Raw genomic sequence first — 12,344 nt, 5'->3', positions numbered from 1 at the left:
CCTGTTAACTGGAGCCTTGGGTGCGGGGCGTCCTCCTGCCTGCTCCTCACTTGACCACGCTGGGGCTCTTGCATAAGGTCTTGGGGACCAGGGCTCCTCTGGGAAACAGTGCTGGGCAGGATGGCACCAGGTCCTTTGCAGGCAGGCTCGCTCCACATTCCCACTGGAAAACCCCAGTAACACCCGGGCTGTCCGGCCAGCCAGCCCCACATGCTCATCACAGGTTGGGATCTTAAATTTTTTATTTTTTTATTTTTAAAAACTTCTTTTTCTTGTCAAGGGGAATGGTAGTTCTGTCCCTCCCCCCAGCTGTGTTCTGACCGGCTCCCCATCCCCACAGCCAAGCGACGACTCCTCAGATGAGGGCTCCCTGCGAATCGACACGGACACCAAGCCCACCCGCAACGCCAAAGTGAAGAAGGATGGTGGGGGCTCGGCCGCTGGCATCCTGGACTTGCTACAGGCCAGTGAGGAAGTGGGCGCGCTTGACTACAATCCCAACAGGTAGGCCTGGGCCCAGCAGTGGCAAGGGGCGTGGGTGCTTCCACATGGGCCCTGCGGGTATGTGAGGTAGGGCTGTGTTGGCTGTAGCAGTTTGCACGCAGGGGGCTCACGTCGCAGGAGCCCACGCCCCAGGGACTGGGTAGGCAGAGCAGGACTCCTGCCTGGCAAGAGGGGGTGCCGGGCAGTCAGGGAGGTGCATGTTTGTTGGTCATGCAGGTCCTGCATGTCTGTGGGGTCTTGATGGAGGGCACAGAGCTCCAAAGACAGGGGGTCCTCCCAACCATAGTTCCAGGTGCCAGGGCAGGGAGGCTGAGAAGTGATGGTGGGTGGGGACTGTGGCAGGAAAAGTTGAGGGGCAGTTGAAGGGCTGCCATACCTGGGGGACCCTCTGGGGAAGCAGTGCCTGGGCAGGCACCTGCCAGGTGTCAGGGCTGCTCCAGGCTGGGACGTACAGCCGTCTCTGTCTTGTCACTTTATGAATGCCATAAAAATAATGTAAGAAAACTTCCATGGTGCGCACCCAGTGTCCGAGTCAAGGGCATTTGATGAGCCTCTCTGAGACCCAAGGCTGCCTTCTCTGCAGAGGCCTCACACTGAGGCCCGGGACACAGTGGCTCAGAGCACAGGGAAGTGAGGGGCTGAATTGGCACCAACGGGGCAGACTGTCCTTGAGTCTAGATGTGCGGCCTGTTAGCTGGGTCGAGCCCTCTCACGGGGGTGTGGATGCTGTCCTGTCCTGGAGGCCCCGAGATTCCGGGCTGATGGGCAGGTAGTCCAGGGTGTGGATCCATCATCTCAGGTCAGGTGGCCCTTCCCGCCCAGGCCTGACGAGTCCAATTCTCTGATTCAAGAGAAATGGATTAATCTTGGCTTTGCATTCGATGAAGGGCTGGGGCTTGTTTCTCTCTTAATCCCAGTTAAATTTTGTTTTTAAGCATTTTGGCCAATCTCCCCCCCCCCACATGGAATTTCTATAAGTACTGCAGAGCTGAGGCCTATGCCCCCTGCAGCCTCCCACTCAGGGACCTTAGTTACTGTGGGGGAGGTCTCCCCTTCTTGTACTCAAGACAGCAGCAGATTCCTGCAGCATAGATGGGGAAACAGGCTCCGACAACTGACTCAAGGCCACACTGCTAGGAGGCAGCAGAGGGAGGACCGAACCTCTGTCTGCCTGGTAACAGAACCGAACATGGGGCACCAGGAAGGTTGATCTTGTGGGGTGGTGTCATCCAGGCCAGAGTGACGTGGCCTGAGGAACCTGGGCCCATGTGGCCTGCATGATGCCCTCTGTGTCCCCCAGATCTGCTCTCTGCACACCCCCCTCTCCTCTGAGTCCATGTTCGCAGAATTGAGGTCCCACGGCTGTGTGAGTTTGTGGAGCCCACATGCCAGGCCCATCTTAGATAGAAGGGCTCTCTGCGGGTGATTGGGGCTTAATTGAAAAGGGCTCTTGCTAATCAAATAGCCATATTTTTATTCATAAGTTACTATTTTTTTGTGCAGTGTCACGCCCGCTTACGGGAGTGGGTACAGGTTCCCTGTCAGTTTTAAGGGGTTTCTGGGGGTGTGAAACTTAAGCCCCTCACTGCAGGGATGCCCTGGACCTTTGCCAGGAGAAGTCTGGCTGTGAGCCCCTTTCCTGGAGGCTCCCTGCCCCTTCAGGGTGCCTTTTTCTGAGTAGAACTGTGGCTAGCCAACACTTCAGTACCCGGGTGGCACTCGGACCTGGAGAGGAGCCTAGACACCCTGGGTTCCTGCAAGGTCCAGGGAGAGACCCTGGGTTGAGGAAGATGGGCTGGTGCCCAGGACTCACTTGGAGCTGGGAACACAGGTGCCTCGGCTTGGGCTCCCGACCAGCCTGGCAGGCCCAGCTCCAGGAGGGCCGCGGGTCTGCGGATGTGCTGCCCACACTGCACACGTGCCTGCGGGGCCGCCCCCCTCCCCGCCGCAGCCTGCCACAGCAGGCCCTCTCCAGTCTCCCATTTGGAGCGTAGGTCAGTGTTTGATGGTCCATTTGCTCTGTTTTAAGTATTCGCTGTTTGGAAAAAATCAGCTGAAGAAAATGGAGGAAACTATGTTAATTTCTGGTGGATGGTTTGCTTAGTGTTTACCTCTGGGGGAAGGAGAGGGTTTGGGTAGGATAATTGGAGGATTAAGGTGGTACTTTCCATGTGCACTGCTTAGCCTTCGCTCCTTGATCTGCGCCTGCTGTGGACAGATGCAGCTCCGGGCGGTGGCCCTCGTGGTTGCAGCTGAGCTGGGCCTTGGGGTTCAGCTGGTATGAGCGGGAAGCTGGCTTCTAGGGAACCCTCAAGGTGGAGGTCCTGGCCCCCACCTTCTCATCCTCTTTGGAAGCCTGGTGTCTGTATGGTTCGAGGCTGGGTAAGGGACCTAGACCTTTAGGGCCGGCCATATCACGCCCTCCCTCCACAGGGCCTGGTGCAGAGGCTTGTTAGCTCCTGTGCACCCGAGAGCATCCATAAGAAGGTAGAGCAGTGATGCTGCCGAATGCGGCACGCTCCCAGCGGGGTCTGGGCAGCCCTTTGCTCATGCTTCACGGGCAGAGCAGGGCATGGTGCTGGGGGTCCAGTCCTGGGCACTGGGGCAGACAGAGGGCCAGCTGGGGGTTCTTGAAGAACCAGGGTGGTCTGACACTACTTGATTTTTCCTATTGTTTGTGGCTTAGGAACATAATCCTGTTCAGTTCCATTGAAACCCCAGAACACTTTGGGCCAGTGCATCTTGGGTGGGGAGGGGGAGGTGGTGTTGGAGGGGGCTGCCCATCGCCTCCCCCCTCTGCTTGGCCTGGAGCCCAGCAGTGCTTCTCACAGGATGGCTGCTGTCCACACTTGCCGAGGTGGCCCCTGACTCAGGGACTGTCCTGTGAGTCTGTGCCCTCTCTGTCAGCTCCATCTCTCCACCCCGCTCCGGCTTCAGTCCTGGGAGGCTCTTGTTTCTGAGCAGGTACTCCTGACCTCTTCTTGCTCTAATGGTCTTATTAAATACCAGAGGCCTGATGCACGAAATTCATGCAAGGGTAGGCCTTCCTTCCCCTGGCTGCCGGCATGGGCTTCCCTCCTGCACCTGGGACCCGGGCTTCCCTCGCAGCCCCAGCTTCGTCTGGAAGGTCGTCAGGAAGGACGTCCGGTCTAATTAGCATATTATGCATGTTTTCATTATTATAGATGCTTCAAACACTTTTTGGAAGTGAGGTGGGAGTGAGGAGGAGACAGTGTGAAAGAGGAGGGTGCAGAACCCTCAGTGAGGCCGCATGGACCAGTGATTTTTGGTGCTGCATTGGGGTCACGGCATCCCTGCGGGCAGGTGGTCCCCTGGGGAGGCCCATTGGATGGGCAGACACATAGGGTGGGGCTCCTGCTGCCTTCTCCTGGGACTCTTGGGTCTGTGACAAGAGGAGGAATAAGTGGGGCTGCAGTTCCCCCAACCCCATGCCAGGCTCCCAGCCCTGCCCCCAGGACTTCAGGGAGCAGAGGGAGGGTCACCCTCCCCCACCGCCCTGATGCAGTGAGAGGTGTGGGTGGGCCCCCACAGGCTGGGTTGCCATTCTGTCCCAGGTGATGGCCAGAAATGGCCCTGAAGGGAGACGCCCCACAGGGAGCTGCCTGGCTGGGCACTATGCCTTGTGGGGATGTGGGGGGTGAGCAGGGCAAGGCCCTCTGTCCTAGTTGCAGGGGTGCCTGGAGCCCAGGCCAGTGTAGAATCTCTGGCATTATTGGTATTGGCATGTATAAACTACCAGGGGATTCTGGTATCCCTAGGGGTACTGGCTGTGAGAGGTGTAGGCTGGAGCATGGGTGGGCTGTGGGGAAGGGGAAGGGCATGGAGCAGAGAAGTGCCCCCCACACTCGAGGAGTCTGGGCGGCACCCTCTGGAGGGTCTGCAGTCAAGGAGGGGCGGGAAGCGGCTGGAGGAAACCTGGACTCAGCCTGGGGGTGGGGAGGACTGTTCAGAGCTCTCTGGACCTGGCTCTGTAAAGGTGCCACCCGCCTGCCCCTCCCAGAACCAGGACAACACATAACAAGGTGTGGGGTGGTGGTGCCAGCTGCACTGGGTGTTTCAGAAGCCAGAGCAGGTCCTTTTGGAGGGAGGGAGCCAGAGCATCCAGGGGAGGTGGCAGGGGCTCAAGCATGGGGCAGGGGGCAAGGACATGGTCAGAAAAGCATCTGCTGGTGCTGGGGGTCAGCACTGCCTGAGCTGGAGAACAGCAGGGCAAGGTCAGGGAGGGGAACGGGCATTGAGAAGCTGCCTCATTTCAGCCTGTGCATCTTGGGGGCTGAGAGGGACTAAGCTCTGACTGAGCTGAGGTGGGGCTGTGGCTGTCAGGTGAGGTATAGGTGGAGGTCAGAGCAGGTGGAGGTGCAGATGCGGGTGTAAGTAGGGGTATGGGTGTGAGTATAGATGCAGGTGCAGGTGGGGGTGTGGATATAGGTGGGGGTGGGATGTAGAGGTCTAGGTCCAGTTGCAGGTGTGGGTGTAGGTTAGATGTGTGTATGGGATCAGGTGTATATGTAGTTACAGGTGACAGCACAGTCACAGAGAGAACATGAATGTCACCTGGGCAGGACATACCGTGGGAGCGAGAGTGCTGTGGTACCTTGTGAAGGGTGCCCTTGAAGGCACTATGGGAGGAGCACATGGGCTATGACTGAGGGCAGGTGTCCATGGTGGAAGAGCAGCATGGCGGGGGGAGGGGGACATCAGACACAGCCAGTTGGAGTGGAGGGGGGCTGGCAGCTTGGGGCCTGTCTGCCAATGACCTCCCTCTGTCCGTCTTTCTCCCCTCCCTCCACTTTCCTTCCCTGTATTCCCTCTCTAGGCCCCTCTGTCTATGGGGAGGAGGGCAGAGGGGCCATTTCCATGGGAAGTCTTCAACCACCACCACCCTCCCCACATCTCCACTGGTCACTGGAGGGAGGATGCGGCCGTGGGCTGTGGGCCGGGTCTGATGCCTGTGTCTCTGTGCCTCCAGCCAGCCCCCAGCCTCCCCCAGCACACAGGAAGCCATTCAGGGAATGCTATCCATGGCCAACCTGCAGGCCTCGGACTCCTGCCTACAGACCGCGTGGGGCGCGGGCCAGGCCAAGGGCAGCTCGCTGGCGGCCCACGGTGCCCGGAAGAACGGGGCAGGCGGCAAGAGCACAGGCAAGCGGCTACTGAAGAGAGCGGCCAAGCACAGCGTGGACCTGGACGATTATGAGGAACAGGACCACCTGGATGCCTGCTTCAAGGACTCGGACTATGGTGAGCGCCGCGCGGAGAGTCTGACCGTGGAGCTGGCCTTTCTTAGGAGAGAGAATTCACAGACCATAACGTCCCCTTTAAGAGTGTGCAGCGCAATATGCATAGGTTGTTAGCCTCCAACACATCTTGAAGCAAAGGCGCTCTGCGGACGAGGTAAACAGTACTGTCCTGAAGGCAGCGTATTGGTCCAGGTTTAAGACAAATGTCTGGTAAGGAAATAAATGAACGTGTCCGTCCTGAGACCTGGGCAGCCCCAGAGGTATAATAGAACGGCTTCCGCCACGCAGCTGGCGGGCTCGCGCTCTGGCCTGGGCAGGCGTGCAGCAAGTCCCCTCCCCCTCTTGCCAGGTGAGGATGCCCTGTGGCAGCCTCGGGCCACCGCGCCGAGAAGGACACTGCCTCTGCCGGGCTCCTGGTGGAGCAGGACTTCCGTGTTACCATTGCTGTGGGGGCAGCGCGCGCGTGCACACACACACACACACACACACACACACACACACAAGGTGTGCAGCTCAGTGGTGCTTACTGTATTTGGAGGCTGTGCCATCATCACTACAGCCAATCTGAGTCGAGCCCATCACCACCCCTAGAGGAAGCCGCTTCCCCGCCCTGTCCCCAGCCCCTGGTAACCCTGTCTCCATGACAGCCTGGGTGTGTCTTGTTCACTGCACCCAACAGTGTTTGGTCCTGGTGTCTGGCTTCTCTCATCGGCATTCTCCTCAGGGCTCACCACGTGGCAGCATGTGGCAGCTTCTCACGTGATGGCTGAGTGCCAGCACACAGTGTGGTGGCTGAACACACAGTGTGCACACCGCATCGTGCGCCCCTTCCTCCCCCTGCAGAGGACACTGGGGCGTCCGCCTCTGGTGGTTGTGACTAGCGCCGTATGAACACTGGTGTGCAGGGGTTTGTGTGGCCCGTGCCAGTGTGCCCAGGTACATACGTGGGAGGGGCATTGCTGGGTGGAAGGTTTTAGCTCATTTCACCTTCTGAGGTCCGGCCCACTGTCCTCCATGCAGCTGCACCAGTTCACACTAGTGGATGCACTGAGGCTGCGTCTACCGTCTGTCTGCATATAGATGAGACACAGGCTCACAGTGGCTCTAGAAGGGGATTTGGAAGCAAGGAGCTGCCTAGGGGTGCATCCGTCCCCACGGGCACAGCGTGCTAACACAGGCCCCCGCTCTCCCGGGTTAGGAGTGTGCTGCCCCGTGCTGTAAGGCCTGCCTTCAGCGCAGCCCTGATGGTCCAAGGGGTCTGCCCTGCCCCATCTGCTGGACACGTCTGTGCCTCGCCGGGGCCTGCCCTGGGCTGACTGAAGTGGAGTGAACTCCATTTTCCAGGCACAGCGTGGGTGCTGGGGGTTCAGGTGGCACAAGTCCTGGTGGTTGAAGGTCACAGCTTACAATGCGGGAGGTGGGGGTGGCACCTGCAAGTCACCTAGAGTGGCCGTGTGAGGCTGTCTCCTCCAGAGACGCCCTGAGGCGGGTCTGGGGGTGCTCAACGCACCCAGCTCTGTGGACGTTGGATGTTTTGTTTTCTGGTAGCGGCAGAGAGCGGGACGTTCTCAGAATGGGTGAACAGTGGGTGCTGTGGTCAGGCTGCGGTGGGCGAGGCTGTTGAGGTCAACCAGGGGGCTGGATGGGGCCTCATGGCTGCCCAATGACTGCCCCTCTCTGAACCTAAAGGGGGCCTGGGCTGGATAGCTTCTGGGGCACCCCGTGCCCAATGCTCTGCACCCTGAGGTGGCTCCCAGGATGTCAGTTCCCAGGTCTGTAGTGCCTGCTCCGGGTGCTGGGCTCAGCCCTCCCTCCCGTTGCCTCTGCAGTGTACCCCTCCCTGGAGTCTGACGAGGATAGCCCTGTCTTCAAGTCCCGGTCCAAGAAGAGGAAAGCCTCAGACGACGCCCCCTATAGCCCGACAGGTAGTGCTGGTGGGAGGGCTCCGTCCACCCCGCAGGACAGCCACGGCATGTGGGCTCTCTGCCAGCAAGGGGCTGTCCCTGCCTGCTAGCCTCCTGGATGGGCTGGGGTGGTGCCCGAGTGGGCCAGCCCCTTCCTAGTTTCTTCTCAGTGAGCAGCCCCGTGAAGGCCGCCTTTGCTTCTGGCCCCCAGATGGCAGCCAGTACGGGGGGCCTGGTCCACTTTCCACCTGACCCTCTCCTGCCCTCCTGCCTTGCTGGGTGGGATCCCCTACCTGATTGGGCCTCTCACTGACACTCCCCAACTTGTGAGGTGTCCCTGGACTCAGGAACAGGCTGGGCTAGGTGGGTCCAGGGGTGCCTGCAGTGCGGGCCGCCCATTGAGGCATGCTGACCTTCTTTCCCAAAGCGAGGGTTGGCCCATCGGTGCCGAGGCAGGACAGGCCTGTTCGAGAGGGGACCAGAGTGGCCTCCATCGAGACCGGGCTGGCGGCCGCTGCAGCCAAGCTGTCCCAGCAGGTGAGGAGGGGCCCTGCCCGATGCAGAAGCCACCCATTCTGAGGGCTGGCACCGGCTGGGGGGAGTCTGAGTATTGCTTGATTCAGGCCCCCGAGTCCCACAGTGGGCTGCGGTGGTGGGAACCGGTGGCTGGAGCCCCTCACACTGACTGTTGTGGTGAGGACCGTTGTCCTAGGTGCAGGGGACACAGCTCCTTGGGGCCTCCCCTCTTCCTCTTGTCCTCACGGAGCTGAGGGGGCTGCTTCATCTCCGACCATTTCCTTTGCCACTTCAGCTCCTCCTGGTCCCAGCTCCCTCAGAAGAGAGGGTCTTGGACTCTCAGGTGTCACCCAGACCAGGCCTGACCCCATCTGGGCACCTGAGGAGGTTAACAGGACCACAGTGAACATTCTAGAGCCAAGAGTCCCGAGGCGGCTCAGAGCAGGGTGACGGAGGAGGGCGCTGAGCATCGTGCCACATCCCACGTGGTCCCCTGTGCAGGGCACCCGCCCCCCCCCATGAGGGAGTGTGGTGCCCTCCTGGGGCCCAGCCCAGCCCTGAGCTGCACAGGCACTGGCCCAGCCCTCTCGGCCCCGACAGCGCTGGCACTCAGCTCCCTGGAGAGGCCTCGTGCACAGGGACCGGCCTCCCCTGGGTGGTGAGGGCTGCTCCTGCCTGACTGCCCAGCACCTGAGGCCCGCCCCGCCCTGCTGGCTAACTTGCCCACCTGCTTCATTCAAAGGAGGAGCAGAAAAGCAGGAAGAAAAAGAACTCCAAGAGGAAGCTGACGCCCAACACCACCTCCACCTCCACCTCCGCCTCTGCCTCCACCACCTCGGCCAGCAGCACCTCGGCCTCCACCACCTCGGCCTCCACCACCCCAGCCTCTGCCACCCCTGCCTCCACCAGCACGGCCTCCACCAGCACTGCCAGCAGCCAGGCCTCGCAGGAGGGCAGCTCGCCCGAGATCCCACCTGAGGCGCACAGCAGCAGCCTGGCCGACCATGAGTACACCGTGGCCGGCACCTTCAGCGGGGCCCAGGCAAGCCGTGCCTCTCAGCCCATGGCCCCCGGGGTCTTCCTCACACAGAGGCGGCCCTCCGCGTCATCCCCCAACAACACCGCTGCCAAAGGTACCGTACCTGCCGGCCCTGCGCAGCCTAGACTTGCAGACTGTTTCCGTAGATGACCGCAGGCTTCCTCTGTCCCCCCGGAGCCCTGTGTGTGTGGCCACAGTCAGTGTGTGAAAGGAATGGCCTCTTTCAAGGTTGAGGGCCAGAGTCCCACACCGGGGCGGGGGGTCTGGTTACCTGAGTTTGGCCCAGGTCCCCAGACCCCGAGGGCTTTGGCTTTGGGCTTAGCTTGGAGTCAGGGTGTGGTAAACGGTTTGCCAAGGGTTCAATGGGAGGGGTCCAGGGTGACTGGCCCAGGACCCTCTGTGAATTGGGGGTGGAACGACTGTCTGGCATCTCCCCCGTCCGGCCCCTGGCCCCCTGGCCTGGTTAGTGGTTGGCTCACTCCTCCTGCCTCGGACTCGCGCTCCCAGCAGAGTCCTTCACGCTGCCCATGAGACCCAGCCGGTGGGGGACACAGCTCATGTGGCTCCAGGTGGCCCAGTAGCCAGGAGGTAGGCAGGGATCTCACTTCACCCCGGTGCCATTGCCTGGCCCATCCCCACCCTGGCCTCAGCCCCACTCCTTCGTCCCTGCCCCCTGTCGATGCGGCCCCTGAGCTGGGGGCTTGGTGGAAGATTTGTACTTTCGGAGGAGTGCAGGTCCCCCAGGCTCGGGGTCACAGACCCACTTACAGCCAGATGGGAGCGTGAAGGGGGGTTTGCACTCCCACCCTACACGCTGCTCCTCTTGCCCTCTCACACAGCTATCTGCCTTTTTGTGTCCCCTCTTCTACCCCCAGGAAAACGTACAAAAAAGGGCATGGCCACCGCCAAGCAGAGGCTTGGGAAAATTTTGAAAATTCATCGGAATGGAAAACTGCTCCTTTAAAGTTTGGAGAGCCAGGATCCTTCTGCTCCGCTCAGGACCCCGGAGCCCCGCTACATCATCAGCCCCCAGGAGGGTGGCCACGCTGCCGCGCCCCGGGAGGCCTGGCTTCCTCCCAGCCTCTACTCCCCACACCTGAGCAAGCGCCTGTTGCTTCAGCAGGCAGAGCTCACCAATACGGACAGCTGTCCTTTTTCACGTTGCTTAGAGTGACCAGTTCCCGAAACTCGGCCCCGCCAGTTTGAGGACCATTCCGGTTTCAGGACAGCCTCTAGGCACCCCGAGCGCAGTGGTGGTGGCAGGGCCTCTGCAGCTCTGCTGGGAGCATGAGTCCTTCGAGGAAGGAGGAGTGAGCCAACATTCACCAGGCCCAGAGTCTGAGCCAGCCATAGGCTGGTAGCCTCCAGAGGCTTAAAAAAAGGCAAAGAACACGAGAGAGGAAGAGGAGGAGAAAGCAGGGTGTTTATGTGTCCCCCATCTCTTCCCAAGTGATTCTCTGACATGTCCAGAGAGCGTTCATTCTGGCTCCAGGAGAGGGGGGCCTCCAGGCTCCCTGGCCAGCACGTGGCAGGCCAGATGGTGGGTGTTGCCCCTGAATGCCCAGGGCATTTCTAGGAACGACTGGGGCCGGCAGCAGGGTCAGTGTATTAGTGGGTAGGGGAGCCACCGTGGGATCCCCAGCCCTGATGCGGGCCCAGGGGCCCCAGGCAAAGCCACATGGTGGGTCCTGTCCAGTCCCACTGGCCACACTCCCAAAAGCACTTGCCAGCCAAGGCCCCCTGCCCCGGGCCTGGTGGGGCAGATGGCGGCCCGGCGGCCCAAAGATGCGGGGGGCCTGGCACTTCTGTCTTGTCACCTGTCACTTGGTGTCGAGTGCATGGGTGGCTCCTGGACCGCGAGTCCACCCATGGACACGGAGGGGCTGGATTTGTTTCTCAGGCAATCCTGTATTTTAATTTTAGATGTATTTCCTGAAGCATATTTTTCATAGAATGTAGCGTGTAAATAGCTTTTTAAATAACTTCTTTTTTATAAGAGTAAAAGTATCTTTAGGAATTTCTTTGTAGAGTCCTTCATTAACATTTATACGAGTTTTTTGCTGAGTCTGATGAACAGTTGGGTTTCCAATGCTTTTTCTTTTCCTTCCTTTTTTTATTGCTATGGTTATTTTTTTATTTTATTTTAGGGACTAAGGTATTGCCTGAAAAACAAGTGATGTCTGTGCAGCCTTATATCTGTCTTTACAGAAGCAAACAGTACACAAAAGATCTATTTCAGATATGTTTGAAGATGAGTCTTCAACTTGAATACCAGCTTTCTTTCCTTCTTGTTGATGAAGGGGTGGGGGACAGTTATTTTACTAGCACCTTGTGAAGTGTTCTGTGTTTTGTGATGCTGTAATTTATTAATGTTTGTAGCTTTTTATATTTGTATATTTCTTATGAGCTTTGTTTATATGCCCATCCCTGGGTGTTCTGTCCACACGGAGAGGCAGCTTCGTGCAGGCCTTGGCCCCTGGCTCGCCTGTCGGAGACGTGGCCACCGAGCCCGGGGATGGGCAAGGCCACGCTCATGGACCCGACTACTCCAGTCCAGCGTTTTGAAGGTTTCCTTGCCTGTTATTGTTGAACATTTATATAATCTAACCTGGCCATCAAACTGTTCTCTCTCTCTCTTATTTTTTAATTTTATTATTATTTCGGCAACATGTACATTTCTAACAAAGTTTATCGTGGCTATTAAAGTGTTTTATTTCCCAATTCATATTACTCTTGTATTGAGTCCATGAGGTCTAAGGCAACTTAAATCAAAGTTTTAAAAGAGTAAAGATATTTCAGGTTTTGTACAGAACCATGTCTGTGTCATTTCTGCCTCATTCACCGCCGTCTATCCTGCAGTGAGGGTGGCAGGGGCAGGGGGCACTGTAGTCGGGGGTTCAGGTCTTGTGCACCCTGAGGGCTGGTTGGGAGGGTGGGCAGTCAGACCAGGCCCCCTGCCCACGCCAGAGCCGCCAGTGTTCCCCTGAGACTCCTGATGGCCTATGGGCACATACACTGCCTGTACCCCAAGCAGCCTGCAGGAATGGGCAGAAGACACCTGTGAGGCAGGCAGCCTTCGAGACCCTAATCTTACTAGCCTCAGCCCCAAGCATCCTCTAA

General features: G+C 58.9%; 1 protein-coding gene across 1 annotated transcript in view; it reads left to right on the top strand.

The window, feature by feature from the left end:
- PHF2 (PHD finger protein 2) overlaps positions 1-12,036 on the top strand; it is an 89,104-nt gene extending 77,068 nt beyond the window's left edge. The window contains exons 17-22 of the mRNA XM_080669310.1: positions 341-504; positions 5,495-5,766; positions 7,595-7,690; positions 8,097-8,206; positions 8,928-9,318; positions 10,100-12,036. Coding sequence (XP_080525436.1) covers positions 341-504; positions 5,495-5,766; positions 7,595-7,690; positions 8,097-8,206; positions 8,928-9,318; positions 10,100-10,188 — 1,122 coding nt within the window. The 3' untranslated portion in view covers positions 10,189-12,036. The remainder of the gene's footprint in view (positions 1-340; positions 505-5,494; positions 5,767-7,594; positions 7,691-8,096; positions 8,207-8,927; positions 9,319-10,099) is intronic.
- Positions 12,037-12,344: the final 308 nt, after the last annotated feature.

Source organism: Plecotus auritus (genome assembly GCF_963455305.1).
Source record: "Plecotus auritus genome assembly, chromosome: 5".
In the NCBI taxonomy this organism is placed as follows: domain Eukaryota; kingdom Metazoa; phylum Chordata; class Mammalia; order Chiroptera; family Vespertilionidae; genus Plecotus; species Plecotus auritus.
Note: the sequence above shows the minus strand (reverse complement) of the source record. Positions and strands in the feature narration are given on the sequence as shown.